Source organism: Falco punctatus (genome assembly GCF_963210335.1).
Source record: "Falco punctatus genome assembly, chromosome: 4".
Classification (NCBI taxonomy): Eukaryota; Metazoa; Chordata; class Aves; order Falconiformes; family Falconidae; genus Falco; species Falco punctatus.
In genome coordinates, this window is record NC_137583.1 from 70,281,440 (window position 1) to 70,307,531 (window position 26,092).

Below are 26,092 nucleotides of genomic sequence, written 5' to 3' on the forward strand. Positions count from 1 at the left end.
TTAATCATTAATGTGGTAGTAGACTGCTGGTCTGCGTATTAACATGTTATAAACTAATTACAGAGAATAGCTTTGCATTTGAATTTTTCATGAAGATGAAGCATTTAAACTATATTGAATAGAAACAAAATAATTAACACAAAAATATAATTGTTTTTAAGGTATCGTTTCCCCCCTTATGCAGTTTAACATACTTGAGTATAGTTTAGATTAGTAACATCATAGTTACTACAATATGAATGAGGTATGTTAGTAGATACCAGTGGGATGAAGCAAAAATCACAGTTTTTAATTTCCTGACAAGTGAAAAACATTTGACCACAAAATACTTAAGCAGCATAGGATTAGACCCAAATAAGCAGTCAGCGCTTACTTTTCTGTCTTACTGAGGGTAGTCAAATCAAATGAAGGGATGAACTTTTTTTAATTTGCAGCAAAAGAAGGGAACTTGCTTTAATGGACAGTCTGTGATTGGGTCTGTTAGGAGGCAGAAACATAGTAGTCACATAAAATGCTGTTTAGTTCAATTAAAAATGAAAATGTCTTGATAAGTTCAGTAATTGAACTCAGGTTACCAAATACAGAATGATGATCAATGGTGGGCACTCCAGGTGGCTTTCTGCTGCCCCCTAGGGACTGTGCTACAAATGTTCCTAATTAACAGATTTCGGGATGTAATTGGAATAGTAAAAATAATCCGAATTAGAAAGCATGGAACTTAAATTTCATCTTTCTTCCCCCACATTCAAATGGAGCATGCAATTTTGTACTTCCTGGCAAAACAAATTCAGTATTAAAAAGAATAATAATAAAAAGCTTCACTTACTTTGTGGAGAATGTGATGGGTAAAAATATTTAGTTATAATTATTCTACTGTTGTTTATACATAGCACAGTCAAGTGGAGATATATAGTGGGAAGTGTGTACAGTGTATTAACAGCATCTGATGTATAATACAGTATATAAAAAATCATAGAGAACCCTGGAAGGAGAAAAGAATGCGTTTCTACAGAATGAATGATCTCCTAGACATGTGAAGGGACAGGAGAACAGGTGCACTTGTGAATGAGTTCAAACCAGCATTAATCATGTGGATGTTTCAGAGAATAGGATAGAGAAATGTGAAGCAAAGGAGAAAAGTTCACAGAAAAGATGTGAGGAACTGTGAGGCTGAGGAATTTTAAAAAGATGTGAGAGGAAATCAGAATGCTGAAAACACTAAGCAAGTAACAGAAGATGATACGCATTTCAAGAATGTTGCATAGCTTAAAGTGGGCAATTAGAAGGCAAAAGCTAGGTTTTAGCACTGAAGGAAAGGGTAGCCTCTGTAAAGAAAGTAGCTACAAGATTTATTAAGACTTTACAGAGAGTGAAAAAAGTTAGTTTTATACATTTGTTCTTCTTTATTCCTGAATAATGTATGTAGCACCATCGCTTGAAGAAAGAAATTGTGCTGCAAACCCAAGTGTAAAACAGGGATTTTCCCATGAGAATTATGGAATCTTACTAGCAATTACTTTAATGGTTTAAAGAGAGTTGATTTTAGAAGCACTGTAGATTATATAGACTCTTTGAAGAAGAACTGTGTTCCCTTTTAAAATTAGATAGTGAAACACTCCTTTTTGGGAACTAGTCACTTCTGAGAAAAATTAAGAGAGTGGTGTTTATCTCCTGTAGCATTTAATCACTGCTGTACACATGTTTATGATGCAGCTGTGCTGACCTTGCTTTCTTGATAGTCAAGGCAGAGGAATGGGTATTTTTTAGAACACAGTTCATCAGATCTATTTTAGATACCTACTTAAGGGTGAATTGAGTTGTCCTCTGGACTCATCTGGATGAACCAAATCTCTACAGACTATTAAAAAAGCAAAGTGTTACTAGCTAAAACGTGAATGTCTACATGTGGTCAAGCACTTCTGCACAGACCATCTAGAATAATGCAAACTTAATTTTGTGTGTGGTAAGTTTTCTTTCCCAAATCCAGCTCATGTAATTACTCCATGGTAAAAAATGCCTATGAATTCCATGGAGCGTATGGTAGCAGTGTTCTCACCAGGGGTTTGTAGGCGTCGGGTTCCCTTTGCTTTGCTTTGTCATTGGAAGATCTTGCATTACTTTTGGATTCTTCTGGTCCAGATTCAGCAACCAGGTTGAAATTGGCCCCATCCCAGGCCTGTGTATAGCTCTGTTATAGTAGGTGGGGTGCTCTGGGAAAGGAGAACTGAGTTTGACTCCACTGTGCCTGAGGAATAATTGAACCTTACTTCTTTCACTTCGCCAGCAAGTGCTACAAATGTTAATGTATTATACAAGAGAGAGTATTTCCTGCTAATACTAATATTTTAAAGAAGTTAACCAATATTTAATCATCTAACCTTGGAAATTTGAACTAGGTATCTAGGTGCTCCTGAAAGAAGAGCTCAAACACACTTTTGAACTTAGTGTTTCCTACTGGCCAGCTGTTGGCAGTCCGCCACCTTTGAGAGACATTTCTGTATACTGGGAGACTGCACATACTTTTCTTTGAAAGTCTTATTTTTATTTTTTTACTACATGACAAGTAAATCATCGTTGTAGGTGCTCTTCTTTTATCTTTTAATGCGATTAAACACTTTGCTTGTGCGATCAAGAAGGTGCACAAATAAATACCAGTAAGGCAGTTAATGTTTTAATAGTTTGTTTATTCTCCACTTATGCTGTATTTTCTCCTTATTTTATATCTTACATTTTTAAATACTTTCTTTGAAAGTTTTGAAATACATAGGATATGGAATTTTTTTCCACATTTCCTTTTTCTTTGTTGTGTGTTTGAATTCTCTAGTGTTATAGATTATGTATGAGATAGAATATACCTTTTGTTTAAGCATTTGAAATGTCCGATACAGTAAAATTCTATTTTTGATACTGGAACAGAACTTTTTAATGTAAAATATGCATTATGATGTGTCCAAATTACAAAAAAATATTCTGTAGCTTTCAAAAAGGGTTATGGAGTTTATGCAAGAGTCTCACTGAAGAATCTTTTCTTGTAATAGAAGTATTACAACATAAATGGAGAAGACACAACATGTTTACCAGAAAAACTTCTGAAGCTTTTACCTAACTAGCTGCATGAGGCAGAGTCCAAAGTTGAAGATCTGGAGAAAAAATTGCAGGAAGACAGAAAAAAAAAAAAAGAAGGACTAAAATGGTATGTTTTTGTAAAAGATCATAAACTCATTACTCAAATGTGGAAAGCTTTAAACATATTTAATGTAGTGTATTTCTAGTGCATTTATTTTGATAGGAAGCATTAGGTTGGGAAGGTACTGGAATGCAATTTGGGATTATCCTGTGCTATTTTAAGTATTTTGACTGGAATAATTTATAGTACTCTATTAATGTCACACAAATTTATACCAGTGATAGTCTGGCCAAGAGCTGGCGAGTTGGCAGTTGTACTACCTTTTTTGATCTTTCTTTTTCAGTAAAATTAAAATATTTTATAAAATATTTTTGTAAAAACTTAACAGAAACATCCCAAAAAATAAACTCTAAAAGTTTTCTAAAACTTTTATAAAATATTACTCTCAATACTATTCTCATTCCATGTATTAACATCTTAGTTTCAGGAAGGTCCACCTCGTTTCTACTGCTACTTAGAAAAGTACGTACATTGCATCTTCTCATGCTTCTCTTCATTCCTACTCTCTCTAAATTACTCCTAAAATAAATATTTTCTTTTTTTCCTCAGAATTGTGGTGTTAATCATTTAAATCAGCATTTTGAGTATGCACTGAAGATTATCTTAACTTAAAATATAAAAATTAAATACAAAATCCCTCTTTCTTTTTATTTTTCTTAACTCCTGCAATAGAAGTTCATGGAATATGACAGGTACTTGGGCACAGCCATTAATAGACACAAGAAGCCCTTTTCAGTTATGAATCTTTTTCCTCACCCAATACAGTAGTTATAATGGCTAAGAACTCTCCTACTTATTCAGTCTGTAGTCTTCAAATGGGAAACATAATTCAGTCGCATATGTCCATATATCATCTTTGTATCTCTTCTGAAATGTAAACATATCCTTCTTCTACCCAAATTAACTGTATTTGTCAGCAGTTCACTGAAGCGTAAGAAATCTGTAATGCTTTTTCAAACTTCACATATGCTTTAGGCTGATAAAAAGCAGTCGCAGGCTCTAAAGAGGTTCTAGCCAAGCCTGATACTGGATTGCTTTTTCATCTCTGCTCTCTACGCATCATTGAGATGTGTAGTACTAATGAGATGTGAAAATGCCATCTAACTATGCTAGCATTAGATGTACCCTCAGAGAAAACCAGCTGTTTCTCCCCAGTTGGAACTCACAGCTATGCAACCTGCTCCAGAACTGCATCGTTAAGCCAGGTCAGTCATTCCTACGTAGGAAGGAAGTGATAGTAATTCCATCTTGCAACAGCCTGTTAGCTACAACAGTCAACAGTGATATGGCTTATTTCTTCTTTGCTTCGTTTGGGTAAGTCCCAGGGAGGCTGTTTTACTTTATGAAAATATGTATATTTAAATGTTCTCTGTAATGGGGGCTTGAGGCCAGGCTCCCATGTGAATATACTAGGGCTGTAATTGTATTCTTTATCACTCAGATTTCTTCCCCAAAAGAGGAGGCGGCTATATGTGAACAAGGGTTGTCATTATCATAATAGGCTGTGGAATTCTAAGGGTACAGAATCACCTCCTCACTATCTTTTAAAGTTCTGAGTTGGTGGGATTACTTTCAGAACACCTAGCTGGATCAGAAAGCAGCTTGTGAAGAAACATTTGTAACTTCCACTGAAAATTAGATGTTAAACATTTTGTTGCTATTAGGGTTCACAATAGTTTGGCAGCAGTACTTAAACTGTCTTGCAGCTTTTAGGGGTACAAGTTGAAGTGGCTGTAGATTTTAGTGCTGTAATGCAGAATTCTTTAGTGCATCATCAGGGATTTTGATACATATTTTGGACTCTGCCTCTTGACCAAATGGCATGTGTATACCCACTGTAGCGGCTTTGAAACCCACTGTAAAGACACCCAAACTATCACCTGGTGGTCACTCTGGAGCCAGATACAGTATACTGATATATATGCATGCGTTGTATCTAAAAAATTGAGTTCTGCCTTGAAAAAAAAAAATCATACTTGTAGATTCTCATTAATAACATAAACTGAGAAGCTAAATACTATTCCAGCTTTTTATGTTACAAGCAAATGACACTAGTTTGAAATGACAGAGAATGTGGAGAAAAGCAAAATGTTAACCGACTCTGTACTAATTATAGGATTTAAGTAAGAGGGAGGAGATATGGCCATAGTTGTTACCGAAATCTCGGAATGAAAAACTTATCGACACCAATGTGATGTAGATAAGCAGACACTTCTTTATTGACGGCCAGGTGCGTGAGTGAGTCCTTTCACGATCAACGCACACCAAGCTTCAAAATCAGATACCATATATAAAACTTATTCATACATATTCATTAAGTATTCATGCATAATCATAATATTTCCCATAAATCATTAACATATTCTCCTCCCATATCCGATTCTGCGCAGTAGAGCTTAGAAAGGTCTAGAAATGGGTCTGGGGTACGATTTGGGTAGGTGGTATATGAGTCGGTGGTCGCAATCTCCCCCTGCCGGAATTACCTTTTACTAAAGTTCACGGTTTCTTGGCAGGCAACTACAAGCTGTTCCAGTTGACTCTTCCCAATTTCCATTAATCTCATATTCTGACATCTCAATACACTTTCTACATACAGAAGACTGGTCAGATACAAAGAAACCTTTCAAACCCTAAATTATTACCTAAGTTTCAACAATGATTCCAGCCCATTCTTCTGGCCTTGGTACAGGATATACAGAGGGTCTCATAGCAGCTTTTACTGAGCAATTACAAGTTTCCTCAAAATATATTTTTATCCTTCTATATTTCTATTCTATAAAATAATTCTATAAAATCAAATAATCAATCAAATAAAGTCAATCAATCTTAACTTATTAACAAATCGATAACATAGTCATATTCCCATCAAGAAATGTGTTGTAAGGGACATGCTGAAATATGGTAGACCTGTACCTGTAAAGTTGAAATCTTTGGCTAAAACAGCTTTAGAGAAAAGATGAAGTAGTTTAAAAAAATTAAAAATTATAGGAATGGTATTCAATATCAGAGAACAGTTTGGTTTTGAAATTGTTGGTAAGTGTACATTAAGACTTTTGTTATCCTGAACTTGTGTAATTCACAGGTCAGGTTCTATTACAAGCAGCAAGCTTGAGGATTGAGGAGAAGAGGATGAGTAACTCTTGAAGCACTTCTTCATGTCATGTGAAGAGACAGGTGGTAATGTTAGAATCTTTTTCTTCCTGAAATAGGTTTAGGAAATTAGAGTTTTCTATCAAAAGTCTTTAAATTAGCATAGCTAAATGCTGCTTTCAACCTTCTTATTTATTGCTGATAATAGTTTTCTAAGGAATTGATAGAAGAGAATAGAATAGAGTAGTTTTCAGTTGGAAGGGACCTACAGTGATCATCTAGTCCAACTGCCTGACCACTTCAGTGCTGACCAAAAGTTAAAGCATGTTATTAAGGGATTGTCCAAATGCCTCTTAGATGCTGTCAGGCATGGAGCATCAACCTCCTCTCTAGAAAGCTTGTCCCAGTGTTTAACCACCCTATCAGTAAAGAAATGCTTCCTAACGTCCAGTCTGAACCTCCCCTGGTGCAGCTTTGAACTGTTCCCATGCATCCTATCGCAGGATACCAAGGAGAAGAGCTCAGTACCTCCCTCTCCAACTCCCCTCCACAGGAAGCTGTAGAGAGCAATGAGGTCTCCCCTCAGCCTCCTTTTCTCCAAGCTAGGCAAACCACAGTCCTTAACCATTCCTCACAGGATATTCCTTCCAGCCCTTCCACCAGCTTTATTGCCTTCCTCTGGATGCGTTCGAGTCTTAAACTGTGGGCCCCAAAACAGCACACAGTACTCAAGGTGAGCCCAAGGTTAAAGATAAGTTAGTGGCTTGTGCTGTAAGTATATGAACACGTTTGTGTGTGCTGCTGGTTTTTTATACACATACATGCAATATTTCAAAAGCTTGATTTACATTGGTGAGGAAAACTGATCAAGGCTTACAATCTGAACACAATAATACAAACAAATGCTGAAATCTCTAAGAAAACAGTATTATGTGATCAAAAAGCCATAGTCTCATAATGAAGAAGGACAACAGCTTTTATTAAATTTCTGGTTTAGTTCCATGGCAGGATGACATTAGCAAATGACAAAAATTAAAGCAACATACAACAAATGTGGAAAAAATATAGCTATTAATATAATTAGAAGAGTTTGAAGGGTATAAAACAGACAGTGTATCAAGGCATGAACTATAAATGGCGCCATTAGAAACAAAATAATCTTAATGTATTGGGAGCAGAGGAAGCGGCTGCAATTGTATGAGCTTACTCTTAGGTAAAAATTGTAGAATCGTTAATGATGTGAAAATCTTGGGGGCAATTTAAAAAAGAATGTCCTGTATATAGGAGGAGGTAAAACAAGGTGCTTGTATCCCAGGTTAATAAATACTTTCTGATTTATTAACCTCCAGAAAAGATTTTACAAGTTTACAGAGTACATATTTTTAGATGAGGAAACCAAGATAGCTTAGATCCCGGGATCCCCCAGAGGCTGCTGCCCTGTTTGTGTTAGATATGTTAACATAATGGAAAACTTAATATGGGTTTTCCTAATGGCACTAAAAGTTTTATACAGAATAGATCTTTTCCAGCAAAGCTGATTTCATTATTTCAGTAGAATACTAGTTGAATGGTACCTGTGAAGACAAGACTTTTGCAAGGTGTTTGATTTAGTAGCACTGTTTAAAATGCAGTATTTATATTGCTATGGTAAGATATGTCATGCCTTAAAATTAGCATTGTGATCTTCCACTAAAGGGGTTGGAAGCTTCTAAAAGTCTGTAGTTGTAGACCTTGGGTAGAGGTAGGTTTTTTGCCTACAGGGCAAAACCAGGAGGCACAGCAGTGAAGTGTTCACTTCAGTTCAAGAACTTCAGTCGAAGTTACATTACGTAGACTATGGAGCTTGTAGGATAAATATCTGCTATTGCCATTTGTCCTTTTAACTCCGGTAAGATGGGATGCTGTCCAGGTCTTGCACTTTGTATAATTTATGAACCAGATAAAGACATTTTCTTTGGACAAAGCTCCTGTTCAACAATGAAAGATTTAAAAAAATACCTGTAAATGAGAAATCAACATTGTTTAGGTCTTGTTTGGTTCTTTGTTTAGTAAAGTTCTGTAATAATTAATAAAGGTTCCACATTGTTCACCAGTGACCTGGAATTAATGTAAGACACTGCTGATTAAACTTGTAGGCAACACAGAGTGATAGGTAAGTAATAAAGTACATGGCAGTTGTCACAACCTGTCATGCACTGGGTCTATTGAAAGAAATTCTTAGTTATACCTCTAGAAGCAAGGAATGCAGCTCATACCTAGAATGGGAAGCTAGCTTCAGTGTCTAGGGAAAAAAAAAAAGGAGTGGGGATGGGGGTGGGTAGAGTGTTGGAGTACACTGGCAACTGAACACAGACTCATAGTTTGCAACAGTTTTTTAAAGGGTTGATGGAATCCTTCAATTATTAGACTTAACCTCTGGAATCTTGTGAGTACTAGTGCTAGCCTGCACAGTTAGGGAAGTGAACAAGAAAGTGTCCAAACATTTTTAAGAGGCAATACTCTAAATTGAAAAACACACCTTAAATCTGTTTACCAAATAGTTTGAGATAACTTGATTACAGAAACTGGATACCTTGCCAAGGAGAGGGCTTAGGGATATTTGCCTAGGGTTTGGGATCTATACAGCATTCTTTTAAGAAGTACTGTACACGAAAACTTTAGCATCTCTCCAGGTCACAAGAAGCATTTCAACAACAATTCACAAGACTCCTCTAATTCATCTTTGCCCCATACATGTTTGTGAATGGATGAAAAAGGGAAAAGTAGAGAAGGTTTGTTGCAATAAAAAAATTAGCGTTAAACTGGCTGGTAACCCTTCATCCTCACACTGCACTTCAAGGACTACTTCAGTCAGTATCTGTGCAATCTTTAGCTGATCCATACAGTAAAAGTTTGTCATCAGCAGCTGCTTCTCCCAGAATTCTGCCTTTATACAAAACAGAAACAAACATTCGCTGTTTTCTGCTGGCATAGAATTTGCAATGAAATGCCTATTTTTCCTCCAAAAGCTATGCTGTCTTTAATCTTTTTTCTGGCTCTGACATGCCTTGAAAGGTAAATGGAGCTATTTGGGCCAGTAGCAACTTGCCAGTCCCTGCCTGGCTGGTGTCTACATTTTGTTACATTTGAAAGACCTCCATAGATGACAAAATCAAATACAGCAGCTACAGTATCAAACCACTATGAGAATGATTGGTGATTAGAACATATTGTCAAAGGATTGATGGCATCTTGATCTCCTGAAATCTTCAGGCCTGGAAACCCTATATGCATTAGCTGAATTGAAGATTACGGGTGTAGTAACAGTGGTTGACTGAGAAGTAAATACTTGTATTCAACCAGTGGCCGTACTAGAGGTTCCCATGTTCAGCCTTAAACTGCATTTCTTTGAAATGTACAGATACAAACTGTGGAAGAATGAAAATTACAAACAAACAAATGTAACATTATGGATAATAACAATAAATATAAATATCAAAATTATAATTTCCCTTTCAGCTAAAACTCGTATCTGTAAATGAGCGGTTTTTATGACAGCTTGTACAATTGCACCCTCTTGTGGTGCACATAATGGGGACTGTAAATACCTAAAGTACAGCTTAGAAATTGAAAGGTGCATAGTAATTTGGGTGACAGATTTTTGAGTGGATTTGTTTTCAAGGCAAATTGCCAATAAATCAACAACAGTAACTTCAGTTTATAATTATAACTAGAACATGCTCAGATATTTTCTTCTTTCATGTCATAGGAGAGCATCAGTAATAGGCATCATATTTCTTTGCAATAAGAGTGCAAAATCATAGCTGTTATTCAAAAGGCCAATTGATTATTTTGAGTGTATATTAAATACTGCAGGGTACCAAACAGAAATGCATGCTTCTCATCTGCATAATAAATAGCTATATTCTCTCACCTTTACCTATTTGGCTAGAATACTATGAGTATAGCTGGATGAATCTAGTTGAAGTTTGTTATATTCCAAAATTATGTATGTATATCTGTCTAGTATTATTAGAAAAGTAATTGTAAGTCTACAATGCATAACCTTAGCAAATACATAATAGAATTTATTAAAACTAAAATGTGCATATTTTTTACTTAAAGTAATAAAACTGTTAGAATGAAGGCAATAAAACAGAAGAGGTGAGAAATATTGAAGCCTCCTATATAAGCTGTGTTATTATCGCCTTCCAACCTCTAACCCTTTTTTCTTACAGCTTAAAAGTTCCCTAGTTTAAGCAAGCCAAACGCTGCCGCTGTGGGCAGATGGTAGAGAGAACACTGCTACAAAACCTGCCACTCAAAGTGTAACAGATGACTGTAGCTACAGAAAATTGTCCCTTTGTTCATTTTGCTAATGAGTGTCCTCATTGCAGCAGGAGACTGAATAGTTAATTACTTGCAGTTCCTGGTTTGGGCAGATGGTGGAGCTAGAGCTAAAGGTTAGCTAAGTAATGTGCAAAGCACAAGTTTGTGAAAAAAAATGTCTTTTGTGGTTTTTTATATCCTTTCCTTAGCACACTAAAAGGTTATGATGACACTTGTTTTTGAGATACCATTTAAAACTTAGCCACAGGATTAATTAAACTCTTTTTATTTTATGTAAAAGTTCTTCTTTGTGCATCAGCTGTTGATGCTCAAATGCAGCCAGAGCAAAGGAACAAATACTTAAGCCTATTAGGAGCTGAAACAGTTACTTAAAAGGTCTTTAGAAATTCTGAGTTTGTTTTGCATGGTTTAGAGTTGACCACTGCCAGAGCAGAGTGTTAGCTAATTACTTAAATATTGCATACACTGTTGTCTTAACACTACTGTTTTCTCTAGAGTGTGCTCCTCTGTTCACAGGACTTGGTAAAAGTTTTCAGTAACAGCATGCACTCTAATAATTATCTCAGAATATTAATTTAAATCTGTTACTGCATAAAGAATGTTTAAAATGAAATACTATTGAAGTATGTTATTAGAATTTATTAAAAAATTCCATTATTAAAAGTAACATTTTTGTTAATCATACTTGCTCTTTATGTAAACTGCTACTGTTTCTCCAGTAAAGGAAGAGGAACCACAAACTAATATGATTACTTTCCAGAGCACTTGGGATTTTATTTACATGATTTCTTATCAAATCAGTGAAAACGTTGTGGCCAAAATTTTATGCACATTGATAACTTGTTCTGGTAAATTGAAGATCACAAACGTCTTTTTTGAGGAAAGCAAATAGTTATGGACTAAATTTTACCCATCATTACATTATACTTTAAGTTTACATGCCATTTGAAAACCATGGAATTTTATTTTTGAAGCTCTTGAACGTTTTTATTTTGAAGCATTTTTTTAAAAAAAGTTCATGTTTTTTCTAAGCAAAGCAAATAATATCCTAAATTTTCTTTAGTAAGCAAAGAAACTGCTGTCTGAATCTTCTCTTTTGTGTTAATATTTTAAATGGTTTCGGGAGTTACTTAATATTCTGGTATTACTATAAAGATCTGTGCCAGCTCTGAAAGCTTTTCTATAATTTTAAAAGAAATATGTGGCAGTAAAATCTAGACAGCCATAAGACAATATATTCAAATGTTTTCAATAGCTTTGAAACCAACAAGAAAAAAAGAGTAGCTGTCCCAATAAGCTTCAGTTGCATAAGAAGTCTTTTCCATAATGGACGTGGCAAGATTTAAACAAAGGACACGCATAATAAAAATGTAAATGAGTTTGCTTTACTAAAACTATAACTTTAAAGTCTTTTGTTGCATGTTATCCTGGAACCTTCTTACAAGGTAATCACTGTTTGCATAGAGATTTAAACCGTAGTCTTCAATAGCATTAAACCCCTGCACGGTCTATGTGTGACAGGCATGCAAAGCCATGTTAATGTTCAGAATATGAATTGCCTCTGGGTGGCTCCGACACCAAGTAGAAAACCAACTGTGTTGATATCAGAAGGCCTGATGGACTCCATGCGGCTCCCAGCCTGAAAACTTCACCGCTTTGACATGTGATGTGCTCCTCATGACACTGGCAGCACTGTCACTGAGAAATGGCACAAAGGCAACAAGCCCCCCTCCTTAGCCATGCACTTTGCAACCCCCTGGTGTTGCCTGTCCACAGTCTCTCCTGCCTGCCTAGTTACGGACAGCACTTCATAAACACGGGGGGAAGTGTGGGTGGATAGGCCCCAGCTGCCTTCCTGGACACAGCCTCCATAATAAATTGACCTGAATGATGAGGGCACACAAACAGTATGATATGCATTATTCCTGTCAATAAAATGTCCCCATGTGTTATGGTCTTTGTATATAATGTACTGCAGCCTTTCTTCTAGCAGGGACCTATTTAGAGTCTCGACTTTTTTCTATTCATATTATGACTCTGTAATAGAATTCAGAAATTATATGATACTGTGTTGTATAATATTATACCAGTGCAGCATATTTAAATCCCCGATTCCTTACTTACAAATTCAAGGCATAGCAATCTTTCAGGTTGTCTTTGAAGATGATGAGCATGAAAAAAAAAAATGTTTGAAAAAGAGAATGAGGATTTCAAAGAAGAGGTTTTTAAACTGCACAATGAGATTTTGCGTCTCGAAAATGCTCTGAAACACTCTGAAAAAAGAAACTATTTATTAGGTAAAGCTTTAAACTGATGTTAGATCAAGATGATTTGTTTAAATGTGGCGTGGAAGAAATGTCACTTGGAATTGTTAACACGCTTCAGAAGGATGGCGACTTATTTCTGGACTGTTGTATTTTTCTGGTATTGAATGCTAATTTTGTATGTATTTGTAGAGAAATGAATACATATTTATTATAATTTTAATGCATATATTTACATAATTTTAATTTATGACAAAGGAATATTTGCTGTGGCTTTTGAGACTTCTAATATTGCCTAACAATGTGGCTAGGGTTCATATTTTGTGACAGATACATACTGTAAAGTTACTGAAACAGAAAAGTGTCATATGTAGATGGTTGTATTTTTAAATTATGATCTACTATTTTATCTTAAAGGAACCGTATTAAAACCTACTCTCTCTAGTAGTTTTTGAGCTTCTGCAAAATATCTGAATGTGCATTTCTTCCTGTAGTTAGTTTTGTGTTTCTGTGGAAGTTTCTAATGGGATCAGTTTCTCTCAAATAAGCCATCGCTAGTTTTAATACCTTTGCTTTATTACAGTTCTTAAAAGGAGAGGGGGGTTGTGTTAAGTACAATGTACAGTCTTTACCTGCAGCTTACTTCTCATATATTGCCAGAGTGAAATATTTAATGGAGGACTAGCAACTATGGCAATATAGTAGAATTTGGCTATTGAGCTTTGTTGTGTCCATATAGATTAGACCCAGTATCACCTTTAACAGTGGCGAGATGAATTTGACACAGACAGTATTCCTGATTCCTGTTTATCATCTGATTCAATGGTGTTTCTTATCTTTGGTAGTTTTGTATGAGCAATAAAGAACCACCTGCTAAAACACTTTGTATTGGCTGTGACTAACAGCAAGGATGTCCAGAATTAGTATTAATGAAAAGCTGTGGGCACTCGGTCACACTTGGCTCTTGAACTTACTTCTTCATCTCTATCTGACCAGCCGGCTTGAACAGCAGGAAGAAGGCTGTGAATGTCAAGGGCGGTGGTGAAGGTCACAGTTCTGCCAGGACTCTCATCCCTGGTGCATTCCGCTGGGTTTAGAGACTGAGCTGAAGCAAACATTTTGAATACATTAATGTAGGCACATAATTTCATGGGTTTTCTCTTTCCCCTCTTGTTTTTAGATAAGCAAGTTCAAAGAATGCGGTCAAAAATGGACACAGATGAGCAACTGTTCAAACGGTACGGTAATTTTTACTTTTGTAAGCTACACGCTGGGCAGAACAGTAATGATGGCAGTGTATAGTCCAAATAATGTTAGAAAACTTACTTTAACTTGAATTATGTTACATTTTGGTTTATGGTAGTATAACTCACTGTAGAGTAATAATGGATTGGTATTCCTTTAATGAATATAGTGATTTTAATTTTCTCATCCTGTCATATTTCATAATGTTGTTAAAACACAGTGAAAATTCTGAACCTTGGTAAACTACAGTAAAATGATTGAATACTTTAATAAAAAAAGTAACACATTCATTAAGCTTCTGAAGGCAGGGAAAGATTTGTATAGGTGAATAGCTAATAACTTCAGAAAATAAAATGGTTATTTTTTGTAACCTGTGACTTATTAAACATTCCACTATTCCTGGGTAGAGCTGTTAGTGTATGTGAATTATTATTTATATGCTATCCGAGCAAAACAATAGCTGAACAAGATATAAAAGTCAACTTCTTAAAAAAACTCTTCAACACCAATGTTTGTTAACTAGTAAATTATCTCAATAAAAGGTTGACAGCCCACAGTGTTTTCCCAGGGTAACATCTAGGTGTCTTTCCAGTGGGCTTCCTATCTTGTGATAGTTCTCAAGTGTCTTTTTTCTACAGCGTATAGTTCTCATTCTGAAAATTAAGAAATAGACACAGAACTTCCTATAACAAGCATTCCTTCTGTGACCTATTTCCAAAATGTTTTGTAGGTAACTCCCTTATTTGTGGAGAAATATAAGGGAAGTGATAGTGATACTTCTATAAGCTATTCCATAATTACTAAATTCTCATGCAAATTCATATTTTAAAAAAGTATATATATTTTTTGTGGGATCTGAGGCACTGGATTTCTCAAATCATCCCTTTCATTGCGTTTCCTTGTGACCTTAGATGAATCTCTCTTCTATGACCAAGTTTCCCACTCTGAAAATCGTGATACCTACTTATCTTTACAGTAGCATTGAAAGGGTAGGTTCGTTAGGATTCAGTACATGAAATCCAAAATCAGAAGTGGAATATTAATTGGCCTGTCTAATGCAGTAGTCTATCAAAGAAGGGATGTGTCTTCTCTTAGTTTTTCTCGTTTTCTATCTAGGTTTGGCAATGCTCAGGAATCCCACTTAAGTTTGAAGTCTCATTATGTTGGAAAGAAAGGGCCAGTCATCTGTTCCTGTACTGAACGTTTCTTCTTAGTTCATTTGCAAAGTCGAAAGCGTATTTTTAATGGTACATTTTTTTGATCTTTTCACTCACAGGAAAATCTTCCTGAAACTTACTCTATATTTTCCTTTCCTTCCCTTCATCTCCATATAATGGAGGACATTGTCTTAGATCTAGTATCTGCCCGTAGGTACGACCTCAGTCAGTGGATTTGAGCATCAGCATAGGAACTCTTTTCTGTTTCTGTATGCCTCTCACGTGATTTGGAAGTGCTACATTTGTGTTAATTTGGATCATGCCCCTTCCTGCCAAACTGTCTCCAGTACAGCTACCTGTATAAGTAACCCTTCACAGTCACTGCAGTCTGTCAGGTGAGCTAAATTGTAGGACAGAAGTGCTGTGAGAAATCTTTGGAGCACTCCTTCTCTTCTCATACTAATTCTGATAATGAGTCTAATTGTATTTCCATTCCTGAAAGAAAAACTACTATTCTAAAAAAATACATTTATTTTCTTCCTCCACCCCCCACCCCCTTCCATCCCATTGAAAGATGTTCTGTTCTTAAATTCTGTGGTTAAAAAGCTTTGATCTTTACAAAGAGGAGCTAGGCATGAAAGCACACACTGCTGTAGTGCCCAGCAGTTGGACATTTCACTCCAGAAGTGGAGTTCACAAAGTTGATACAGACACCAGTACCTAACATACACTGAATAAGGAAAAGTTAACACTTAAAAATGGGATTCAAAGCGGCCACAGTCAGTAGTAACTGATGATGAAACATGTTGAAAGCACTGTCTCTTACATGGACTAACTAGAAATCAGATTGGTTTCTTGTAGGTGGGACTTGGAGTCTGGATCTTCCTCCTGTGCCCAGGCAGCCAAGCTGTGCACTACCTGTGTTCTCTCTAATTTCTCTCAAAGCATCATAAGGGATGACAAGGACTGAGTTTTTCGTAAGGACTGGAACAATTTCCCAGGGTTCTGATCTCTGAACTTGAGGACCTTCAAACCTGTAGCTCCATATACCAATGATTTAATTGCTAGTTTACACTGTGTTCTGGTGGGAAAATACTCTCTTTAAAGCTGGATACAGGGAGAGCAAGCATAGAAGAGCCATAATTTCTAGGCTGCATGTTAGGATGCTCAGCATAGAGGAAGGGACGTTTCTATAGTTTGTTCTCATTCTTCAGATTTTTGCTGAGTATTTTTGCTTGGATTTAGGGGTGGGTGGGGGAGGCATGTTTTGTATATTGTTTTCTTGAAATTCATAGTCTAATGTAAAATGCATAAATGAACTAGCAAGTCAAAACACAAGGTTGTCCCTTTCTCATGCAGTCACAGCTTTGGTATGTCATCAAGCTCATGCATGAGTATTCTGTATCTAGTCTCATGAATTTCATATTCTTTGTGTCCAATGGCACAGCTTGAACAGAACTGGTGGCTTATTCTCATCATAGAGGAGTAGTTAGGCTACTTTTCCATGACTTCGGATATTGTAATCAAGCCCCATAAAACTCCCAGCGGCATACAATGTCGGCTGCCCTGATTTGTGGCTGAGCATTCTAGCTTCTAGGTTATTATGCTGAAGGGAAGCATTTCTCCATTTTTATGAAAGAAAATTAATGTCAGTGTTGTACTCAACATTGTCTGGTTTAAAATATGTTCAAAATGCAAATTTGGTAAGTAACAAACTCTGCTCCTGGTGACACTGAGAAATATAGATGTTTAACTTACAACTCCCTAGTGACAGTAGCTCTGACAGAAGTCCCAGACAGCTCAAACCCATTAGAATCAAGGAAGCTTTGCCATGCAATGTAACTGTTTAAGGGAGTTTGATTCTGGAACTTCTCAAGAATTCTTAAAGAATTCTGCTTAAATTGCTCTTTAGGCATGATCCTTTGTCCTTGGTGAGACTAGATGTGTAATTTGCCTGACAATATTTGCCTCACAAGGATACCTTAGAACTTGCTGCAGATAATATAGACGTCTGCACTTCTTTCTACAAATTTACAACAGAACAGTGGCATTGCCTCTATGGTTCCGAACTGCAACTGCTGTTTGACTGTAACAACTTTCCACAAATATCCATTTTCCTGAGAGTTTAGGTCACTGAAGTTTCTGTTTCTAATGGAAGAAAAATGCCTGCCTCCTGTGACATCACACTCAACTTTGCTTATGTCAAAAGAACTTTGCATGTGTGACTCTTGTGACGTTATTAAAATCCACAAGGAATTGTCTAGCTCAAAGTGAAGATGTCTATCTGTTAGCAGTTATAATACAAAAATATGCATACATCTACATGTAGTCTGTTGATCAGGGAGACTGTAATTAGAAAGGATTTTTAGAGAATTATGCCTGTTTGTGATATGAAATCCAACATTAATTCTAACATGTTTATATTTTAGTTGATTGAAATGCAAGAACAAATGAAGGCAGGACTTGAAAATGAAAGACTATTAGATAAAAATCTGGTAAGATATTTATGCATACATTATTTTTTGCAAACCATCATTTACTGCAAATCTAATAAAATATGCAAAAAACTTTTAATAGCCCATAGATTGAGTAAACTTATTTTTTAAGTAGGGAAGTTGTTTTACATGTGAAAAAAGATAGTAAAAATACAGTACAGTTTAATTTTGTTCTTACTGTATTTTGAGAGGAACAGATGTAAACAATGCTACTAGAATTATTTTTTTAAGAAAACACTACTATTTTTTTTAGAAGGACTTGGAAAATATTTAATAAATGCAACATTATTTGAAAGGATTTGCTGCTGCTGTTTACAAATGTCATAGGCGATGATGCAGAGTTTTGTCTTAAAATATTTTTGTATTCTGCATTAGTCTCATAAGAACACTGCCTTTTATTTTCTTTTTACATGATCCAGGAACTTTCCAGACGGCTGGTCCTTTATTTTACCATTTGACTTTTTTTTTTTTTTTCCCTAGCCTGATTTCGTACTGGCTTTCACACTGATCACCACTAGTATGTCTTTGTTACAGTAAACTGACTGGGTTTATTATAATAAAAAATAAAACACAGCTTGACTTGCAATCTAAATGTGCTGGAAAAGAATATGATACTGTTTAGAAGAGAAAAGGTTGTGAATAGAAAATCAGTACCACTTCAGTTATTTAAACATTTGCTTTTCTGCAGCTTGTCAAACTTTGTGCCAAGTCATAGCTGCTTTACTTTGTTTTGTTAATCTCAGCACCATGTGCCTTGGGCCTTTTTAACAGGGGGCCAGTCCCGCAGTACTTACTCAGTTTTCAGTTTCAGTGAGTCTGGCTAAGTACTATAGGACTGCATTTTTTGAAAATTAGAGAAAAAACCAAAATATAATGTTGCAGAGTAGGTCTTTCAAATCAGTTTGTGAAGGTTAAAAAAAAAAAAAAAACAACAACAAACAAGTTGCCTATTAAATAAATTGTAAGAATCACCTTCATAATGAAAATGGTTTATAATTCTCATCACATTTTAAGAAAATTTATGTAACCTGAAGATGTAAGCAAGATTGTATTGGAACTAGGAAATTATAAATAAAAGATTTTAAAATTTGATGGTCTAAATTTAGGCCAGGGAATAATAGACTTTGCTCTTTCAAGAAAAATCTTTTGGGATAAGAATGTGCCAGCAGAGAATCCCAGCTAACATTAAAAATTACACAGTCTGATTTGTATATTTACCAAAGCTTTTGAAGGCATTATTGTGAGATGATATAACTGAGGCTTGATTCAGCTTTGTAGTCTGTTTCTGAACTGATATGTAACATGAAAACAGCTCAGGCTGACTTCTGGATCATAGCTGAGGCGCCTAGAAAAATCATTTTAAGTCACAAATTGAGTTGTGATAGTTCTAAAAATCCCAGTGGGACATTTAACATCAAAGCTTAAGTAGTCAATTTTGATATATCCTTAATGTATATTAAAAATGCATTAGACAGACATTACAAAAGACATTAGAGAGCTTTTATTAATTCAGGAGAAAAATAAGTTTTCAAAATAATTTTTTTAAATAAATATTAATTATTGGACATGTTACTTCTTTTTATTATTATTCCAGAGTTAGTTCTGGTTTTTACCTAGAAATGCTTCATCTAAGTAGATCTTTGTGGATGAATTGGGAACCTCTCTTTGCACGGATGTAGTAATAGTCTGAGTTCAAAACAAATGAGTACATGGGAGTCCAATCTTTGCAAAGGCTGTTGAGTGAGATTTGGCCTCCCTCTTCCCTCTCCTCCTAATTCTAAAATCAAGCACACTGTTGTCAAACATCTAGAACATATTTGGGAGGCTGGTTCTAAGGTCTTTAAGTGCCCCGACACACAGAGAGCATGCATCACAACTAACTGTGAAATGTGATGAAGATACCTTGACTACTCTGCAATACCTAATATTAGTTAACATGCAACGTTTTATGGCCTCATCTTTTCATTGCATATTTTCAAACAAATCACTATTAAGCACAAAGGAATGTAATGCACAGCAGTAATGCGTTTAATTCAGGTAAGTCAGAGTAGTAATGTGCACAGTGAATGGGAAATAACATTGATAATAGAATGCTTATCCTTGGGGAAACATCAAGGAAGGAGTAGATTCAGTGAGAACTTAAATGCTTTGCTCACCAAGACTTCTTGTTGGTACTCTGAGTGCATGCAAATGTGGAAATGAAAGATGGACAAGCAAGAGAATAAAAACACTCTCAGAGTACATAGTGCTCAAGAGAAAGAGGAATGAACACCGAATGCAAAAAGTAACTTGTAAGTAAGGTTGAATCTGAAAATATAAATGTCATGACATATGATTGGAATTGAACATTTAAGCTCTCAAAAGATCTTCGAGTTTTAACAAGTTTTTTAAAGGATTTTGTGAAGATTATTACATACATGTAATATTTTCTGTTACCATACAATTTGCATATTTTGATTTATTTATTTTGACAATAAATAAAAATGTTAGTGATATAAAGTGACATTTCCTAGCGGTTTAAATCCTGGAAAATGTAACAGTGTTAGATGAAAATAAACAATTACAAAACAGAATCAAGTAGCAAAGTACTCAAAACTGAATCAATAGTGAAATCCTGGAACAAATCTTAGGGGAAAAAAATCATTAAATTTTCCCCTTTTATCATCTTTAATGATTCTATCAACATTCAGTTTCATTTCATTGTCTGTAAACAATATTGTTGCTTTCCTGTCATTTGAGTAGTACAAATTTATGAGCAATGCTGAGCAGTAACACAGAAATGACTGGCTTTGTTACAACTCTGTGCAAGCCAAGGAGCTGCTGTCACTTTCTATTGTTGTTGACAGTCCCAGCTTATATTCAACAGAGGTTTTGAAGAAAAAGTGTAAGTATTTCTCTCTCCCGTTACTATGTCCCCAGATGGTGAACTGTTTTTCACTGTCACAGATCAAAGTGCTAATACAATTAGCTTTAAATCTGGAAAAAGTCATGTGCCTTTTGAATATACCATCCACAGATGAATTCTTCATTTCTCATTTTGATACAATTTTTCAATAAACTATAATGTTTATTAATATTAGACTTTTTCCAAAAGTTTATGCCTATAGTTTTGTTCGTATCTCTTGGTGGTTCCTTTTAGCAGCAGCAGAAGAGAGAAGAAACCAAAACGAAAGTGCAAAGTGTCCTAGGTGTGGCACAGAAAAAAACATGCAATTAACTTTATTTTCCAAGTAAAATATAGATTTTATTAGCTAGTATTGGAAAGTGCTCTGCTTGTGTTATACCTCTATTTTATTTGTCTTAGACTAGTTTTTCTCTTTTTCCACTGGTTTCTCTTAAACCTACATTTGTGCTTTAACTGAGTAATGAAATACTTCCCTTACACTGCACTAACAAGTCTACTTTCATTACAACTATACACTTGTAGTCTTTTTTTCCATTTAATCTATATGGAGTTAAGTAACATCACTACTATACTAGGTCCTTATCTTCTACTCACTATCCCTTTGAACTGAAACATGTGCTCACTGTTCCTTGCCCTTTAATCTAGAGAGAATGAGCATGGCAGATCACAGGGCATCATATCTGACAGCTGTAATTATGAGTAAGCATAACTCTGGGTTTGTTTGGCTGAGTCTGGTTGAAGAAATAAATCCCTTTATTACCATTTTACCCCATACATAGCTAAAAATACTGAAAAACATTTGAACACTAGACCCCAAATCCTTGTTTTTCCCACAGGCAGCAGTGCTTTGCCAAAAAAATACATTACATGAATCACAGAGACAGAAAACCATTTGGCATAATTCAAGACCAAAAGCAGCACAAATTCTACCTTATGCACAGGCCATAGTATTGCAGAAGACCAGCAACTTACTGTGCTACAACAGTGTCTTCACACAGCAAGTTTTAAAAAAAGGTAGCCCAGGTATTGAATAGACTTTTCTTTCTGAAGCTTAAGCTGAGAATCATGTTCATCCACATCTAAAAAATATTTCCTGTACTTCATCAAGATTAACTAAGTAGGATGTGATCCTGAAGGGACTGTGGAAATAGAAGCAGAATTTATAATGCTGCTAGGGCATTTGGGTAAAGCTGGCATCTGAGTTAGTAACTCTCAGGAAAATCCTGTGTGGATCCTAAGTGGTGCTAGGAGGCTCTTGAGAAATTACTAAGATACCTCTCATGGAGATCCTCTAGTTCCTCTATGGTTTTATACCTGATACGAGGTAGGGTTGCTTATTCTTGCGAATGTATGCACTTAACTTGTCCCAGCCTTCAAGGAACAATAATGTATGCATTATAAATATATACAGCTGAAGGGAATCTGACAAACATAAATATATATATAAAGTGATCTTACTACATTGTAGCTGTCAGTACTCAGGATATTAAGAAATCGTTGAAATCTCAAGAAATGTTTTTTGGAATAGAGAACAGTCTGCAAATGAAGTATACATGACTACATAACTAAGTTTTTAAGTGGTTTTAGTGCTTAGTGTAATTTTCAGAAGCAATCTATCTCCCAAACACTGTAAAATATGCCCATGGTCAAGTAAATGTACTAACTCCACAAAGCAGTTCACTCAAGGCCTTCATTTGTCCTTCATGAAATTTTAGCTTCATTTAAAATGCCATGGGAAGGGATTCCAGTGCCAGTGGCCTAACTGATTTTGTAAGAAAATTGTATGTCTTTGTGTTATTCTTAATGTCTAGGGAGTAACTCTCCATTTATGCTTTCCTTTTTTCATCCTGAATGATCAACAATGATTCTTTGATTTATGGAGAGACAGCGTGGTCTGCTTTACAGAAGTCATCCTTCCTTTCCAAAGATTTACTCTTCTAAGTCCTTCTGTACAGTTGCCAACTTTGGAATCCTTTAAGTAAAGAACATGTGAGAGTAATAAGGAAAAAAGCTTTAACATTTTAATAGCATTTGAAAGTTTGCCTTTAAAAATTGCTCTTTCTTCCTTCATAAGAATGATTAGCAATTAAGAATCTATAACCAATTTCCATTAGTTATTTGAACTATTTAAAACCTCACTATAGTATAAGTTTTCTGAATGTGATATAACCAAATAAAAATGTAATTTTTCATCTGTACTTACTACTACATCCTGTCATTTACCAAAGGTGTGAGGACAGTTAAACTGGATTTCTCTTCTGCTATGAATTACATTTTAATAATTTTAGAAAGTAATTGCCTCGAAAATGTAGAGATATATATATATTTGTGGACATTCTTTAACTTTTGCAGAATATTTTTATTCTAATAGCCGAATAAATGTAGTGAACCATTATAAGAACAAAGGATTTTTTTAATTGTTGTATTATCCTTAAGGTTAGATTGAATTTAGGTTTCACAATGCCTTTTTTTGAGTAAAGCACTGCTGATATCCCTGATCTTCCTAAAACTTCAAATAATAGGAGAAAAAATAAAAGTCAGTGCTTAGAAGTTAATGTCTAAATCAATATGTTAATCAGCCTCACTTTTTGAAGCTGGATTTCCTTCAACAGTTATTTGACATATCCTATTAATCATAGTTAGATTTGGAAATCTATGGCATGTGGTGAGAACAAGCCATATGCTGAGATAAACTGAACTGGAGCACATCTAGGTTAGTTGAAATATGTGTGATGTTTAAAAGTGGTATTTGCTTTTACTGAAACAAAAAATTAGTATACAGTTAGTAATTATCTATTTGTTATTAGACTTATGGCACAAAAATATTATAGGCATAGAGGAATATTCTTTAATCAAGAATTTAATATTTAAGGGATTCAGTATCATTTAACTACTGCTTTGACATTTGCCCAGATGTCTACTTGCCCTAATGCTTTAATGATACAGTAAAATCTCAGCAGCGACAACATAAAATTTCAGTCTCAGTAGCAACATAAAATTTCAACAGAAAATCAGCCTCCACACTACCTCCAAAACTTTTTTTCTGTCCTTTTAAGGACAGATCTTTAGATCTCCTCTTTTCTTCTAGTAGAATTTGATAAAATAAGAATTTCAGGTTTTCCAGAACTCTATTAGGTATAATCTTTGTGTCTGCAAATTCTTTTTTCCTGTTGCTTTTTCTAGTATTTTGTGAATTTTCCTGTTATAAGTATATCAAAAATCCACTATCCATTGACCAAGTCTGTACCTGTCTGAATATACTTGAGGAACTGAAGGAGCCCTTGAATATAGTTTCACCTTTAAAATTACCTGGCCTAGTTCTTGCGTTGGAAATGTTTTGAGGAGTTTGAAACACAGCTTACATTTTTCTGTGTTCCTTTAATACCTGATTCTCCTGTTCTGTCTTCCATTATCCTTGGCTGTATACTGGTTTTGACCAGTTTACTGCTGCTATTTCACAGTCTGTTTTTTTTCCTTGTTAGCTGAATTTTTAAGAATATCTCATCCATAATAACCATAGTTTTGGTATGTTACTAGTATTCATACTGTTGTCCTTTCTAGGGCCTACAGCCTTTTTTAATTGCTGTTGTGCTTTAAGACACATCAAAGATAATAGGATTTTAACCTGGTGAATTAAAAATTAATTTATTAGAGCTGTATGGATTTGTATTGATATTGGTCAGTAGTGTATTGATCCTGCAAGCCTCACCTGGCAATCCTGCCCATAGCTCTACGGTCCTGGGGGGGGTGTGCCTCTCAGAAACCCTGCGACTGCATGGCCTGAAGTGCTTTCAAGATACAATCTGCTGTTAATGAGTAAAACACTAAATGGTATTGGAAGGTTCTGCTGTATAGGTTTTTTAATTTTTGGATGCAGGTTTGAAGGAGCACACAATAGCACGTTCAATAAAGTTCAACTAGTTTTCAATTACTATTAAATTACTATTAAGTACACATATGGTGTTAGCTGATATTTTACTCAGTGTTTGTACTGCAGCAGGTTTGGTTGTGTAATTTTGTTTTGTAAATGGAGCAGGACACCTGCATTCATCTCTAGAAATTTTTATGTATCTAAATAGGGATTATATTTACACTGGAAAATCCATTTTGTTATAGATTAAGGTTTTGAAAATAATAGGATATCTGTTTATACTCTGTTTCAGTGGTAGCTGATGACTGCATACTGCACTGTTGATAAAACTGGGTATATATGCAATAAGAAATAGTGTTTGTTACATAAATAGGAGACTAGAGATGGAAAAGTGTATTAGACCATTCGACGAGGTTTTTTTTATTGAGTGGTTTTTATTCTTTTCTTCACTTAGAGCAAATAATTCATATCCAAGTAATATCATGATGGGAAGGGTACAATAGAATAGCAAAAATAGTGTCACAGGTAATAAGATTGCCACAGTTCCCCAAAGTCTGTTTCATAGCCGCATGTCTCTAGTTCAATTTCTTGTTTTCGTTCTGTTTTCTAACTTGCCTAAATTCATCCTTTAACTCATAATATTTAGTACACACTGAATGGTTTTCTTCCTTAGTATTTCTTTTTCAAGATTTACTTGTTATTATCACAAAACTTTATAATAATATCATAATTAATGGGGAAAAAATTTATTAGGGTTGAAACCTGTCCTATTAATACTGTTGAGGCTCATTCAAGTTTGCCAAATATTTCTGAGCTTAAGTAGACTAAAATGAGTGAATTTTCTATATGATCTGAACAGATATTTATAAAACCGTTTTGATACCACTTATATGGTAAGTAGTGGAAGCTATGACTATATCCAAAAAAGAGGACAGTAACTTTTGGCTAGCACGTAAATCTTAAGGTTCTAGATTTTTTTTAAAATGGCTCAAGTAATTGTAATTTCTGGACAGAGGAAAGAGTATTCCTGAAATTCCCCAAAATGGAAGATTCCCAGACAGGTCACTGTGTCTGATATTTACAACACTCTTCTACATTAGGCATAAGCGAAAACCTACCAAGCCCTCTGAGCAAGTCTATAAAGCCATTGTACCTTCATCCATCTCCAGGCCTCGGTGGCTGTTCAGCCAACAGTGTTTAGTTTTAGAACCCTTTAGGCAACCAGGAGTCTTGTTGAGGGTGAAATCTAATCATATTTTGACATGTAGTAATAATATTGTTAGTAATATAGCTATAAGTAGCTTTTTGTACTGAGATAAGTAGGATGTGTTGTATTTCTAACTTTCACCTCATAAGATGAAAATGAGATTGGCAGGACAGGGAGACGTTACCAAAAGATTAGTTGCAGAATGCTCTTTCCTAATCAGTAAGTTACAGCTACAGTGTCTGAAAGCTAAGTGTGTTTGAACAATGGATGAAGATCTTAGTGAACACGAAAAACTTTAGTTATTAGATTCTAGACATGCTTAATTTGCTAAAAATTAATTAT

General features: G+C 35.2%; 1 protein-coding gene across 50 annotated transcripts in view; it reads left to right on the top strand.

Annotated features, from left to right (window-relative positions):
• The window catches only part of LOC308062820 (uncharacterized protein), a 73,924-nt gene that overhangs the window by 16,949 nt on the left and 30,883 nt on the right, over positions 1 to 26,092 (top strand). For 19 of the 50 annotated variants that reach the window (XM_080384859.1, XM_080384874.1, XM_080384856.1 and 16 more), the window contains 3 exons: positions 3,039 to 3,193; positions 14,051 to 14,108; positions 17,702 to 17,767. Coding sequence is in view for 19 of the 50 variants with exons in the window: in XM_080384874.1 (XP_080241000.1) it covers positions 3,039 to 3,054 (16 nt within the window). In the remaining 31 variants the exon portion in view is untranslated. The other 31 variants (XM_080384877.1, XM_080384868.1, XM_080384869.1 and 28 more) reach the window with 13 other exon arrangements.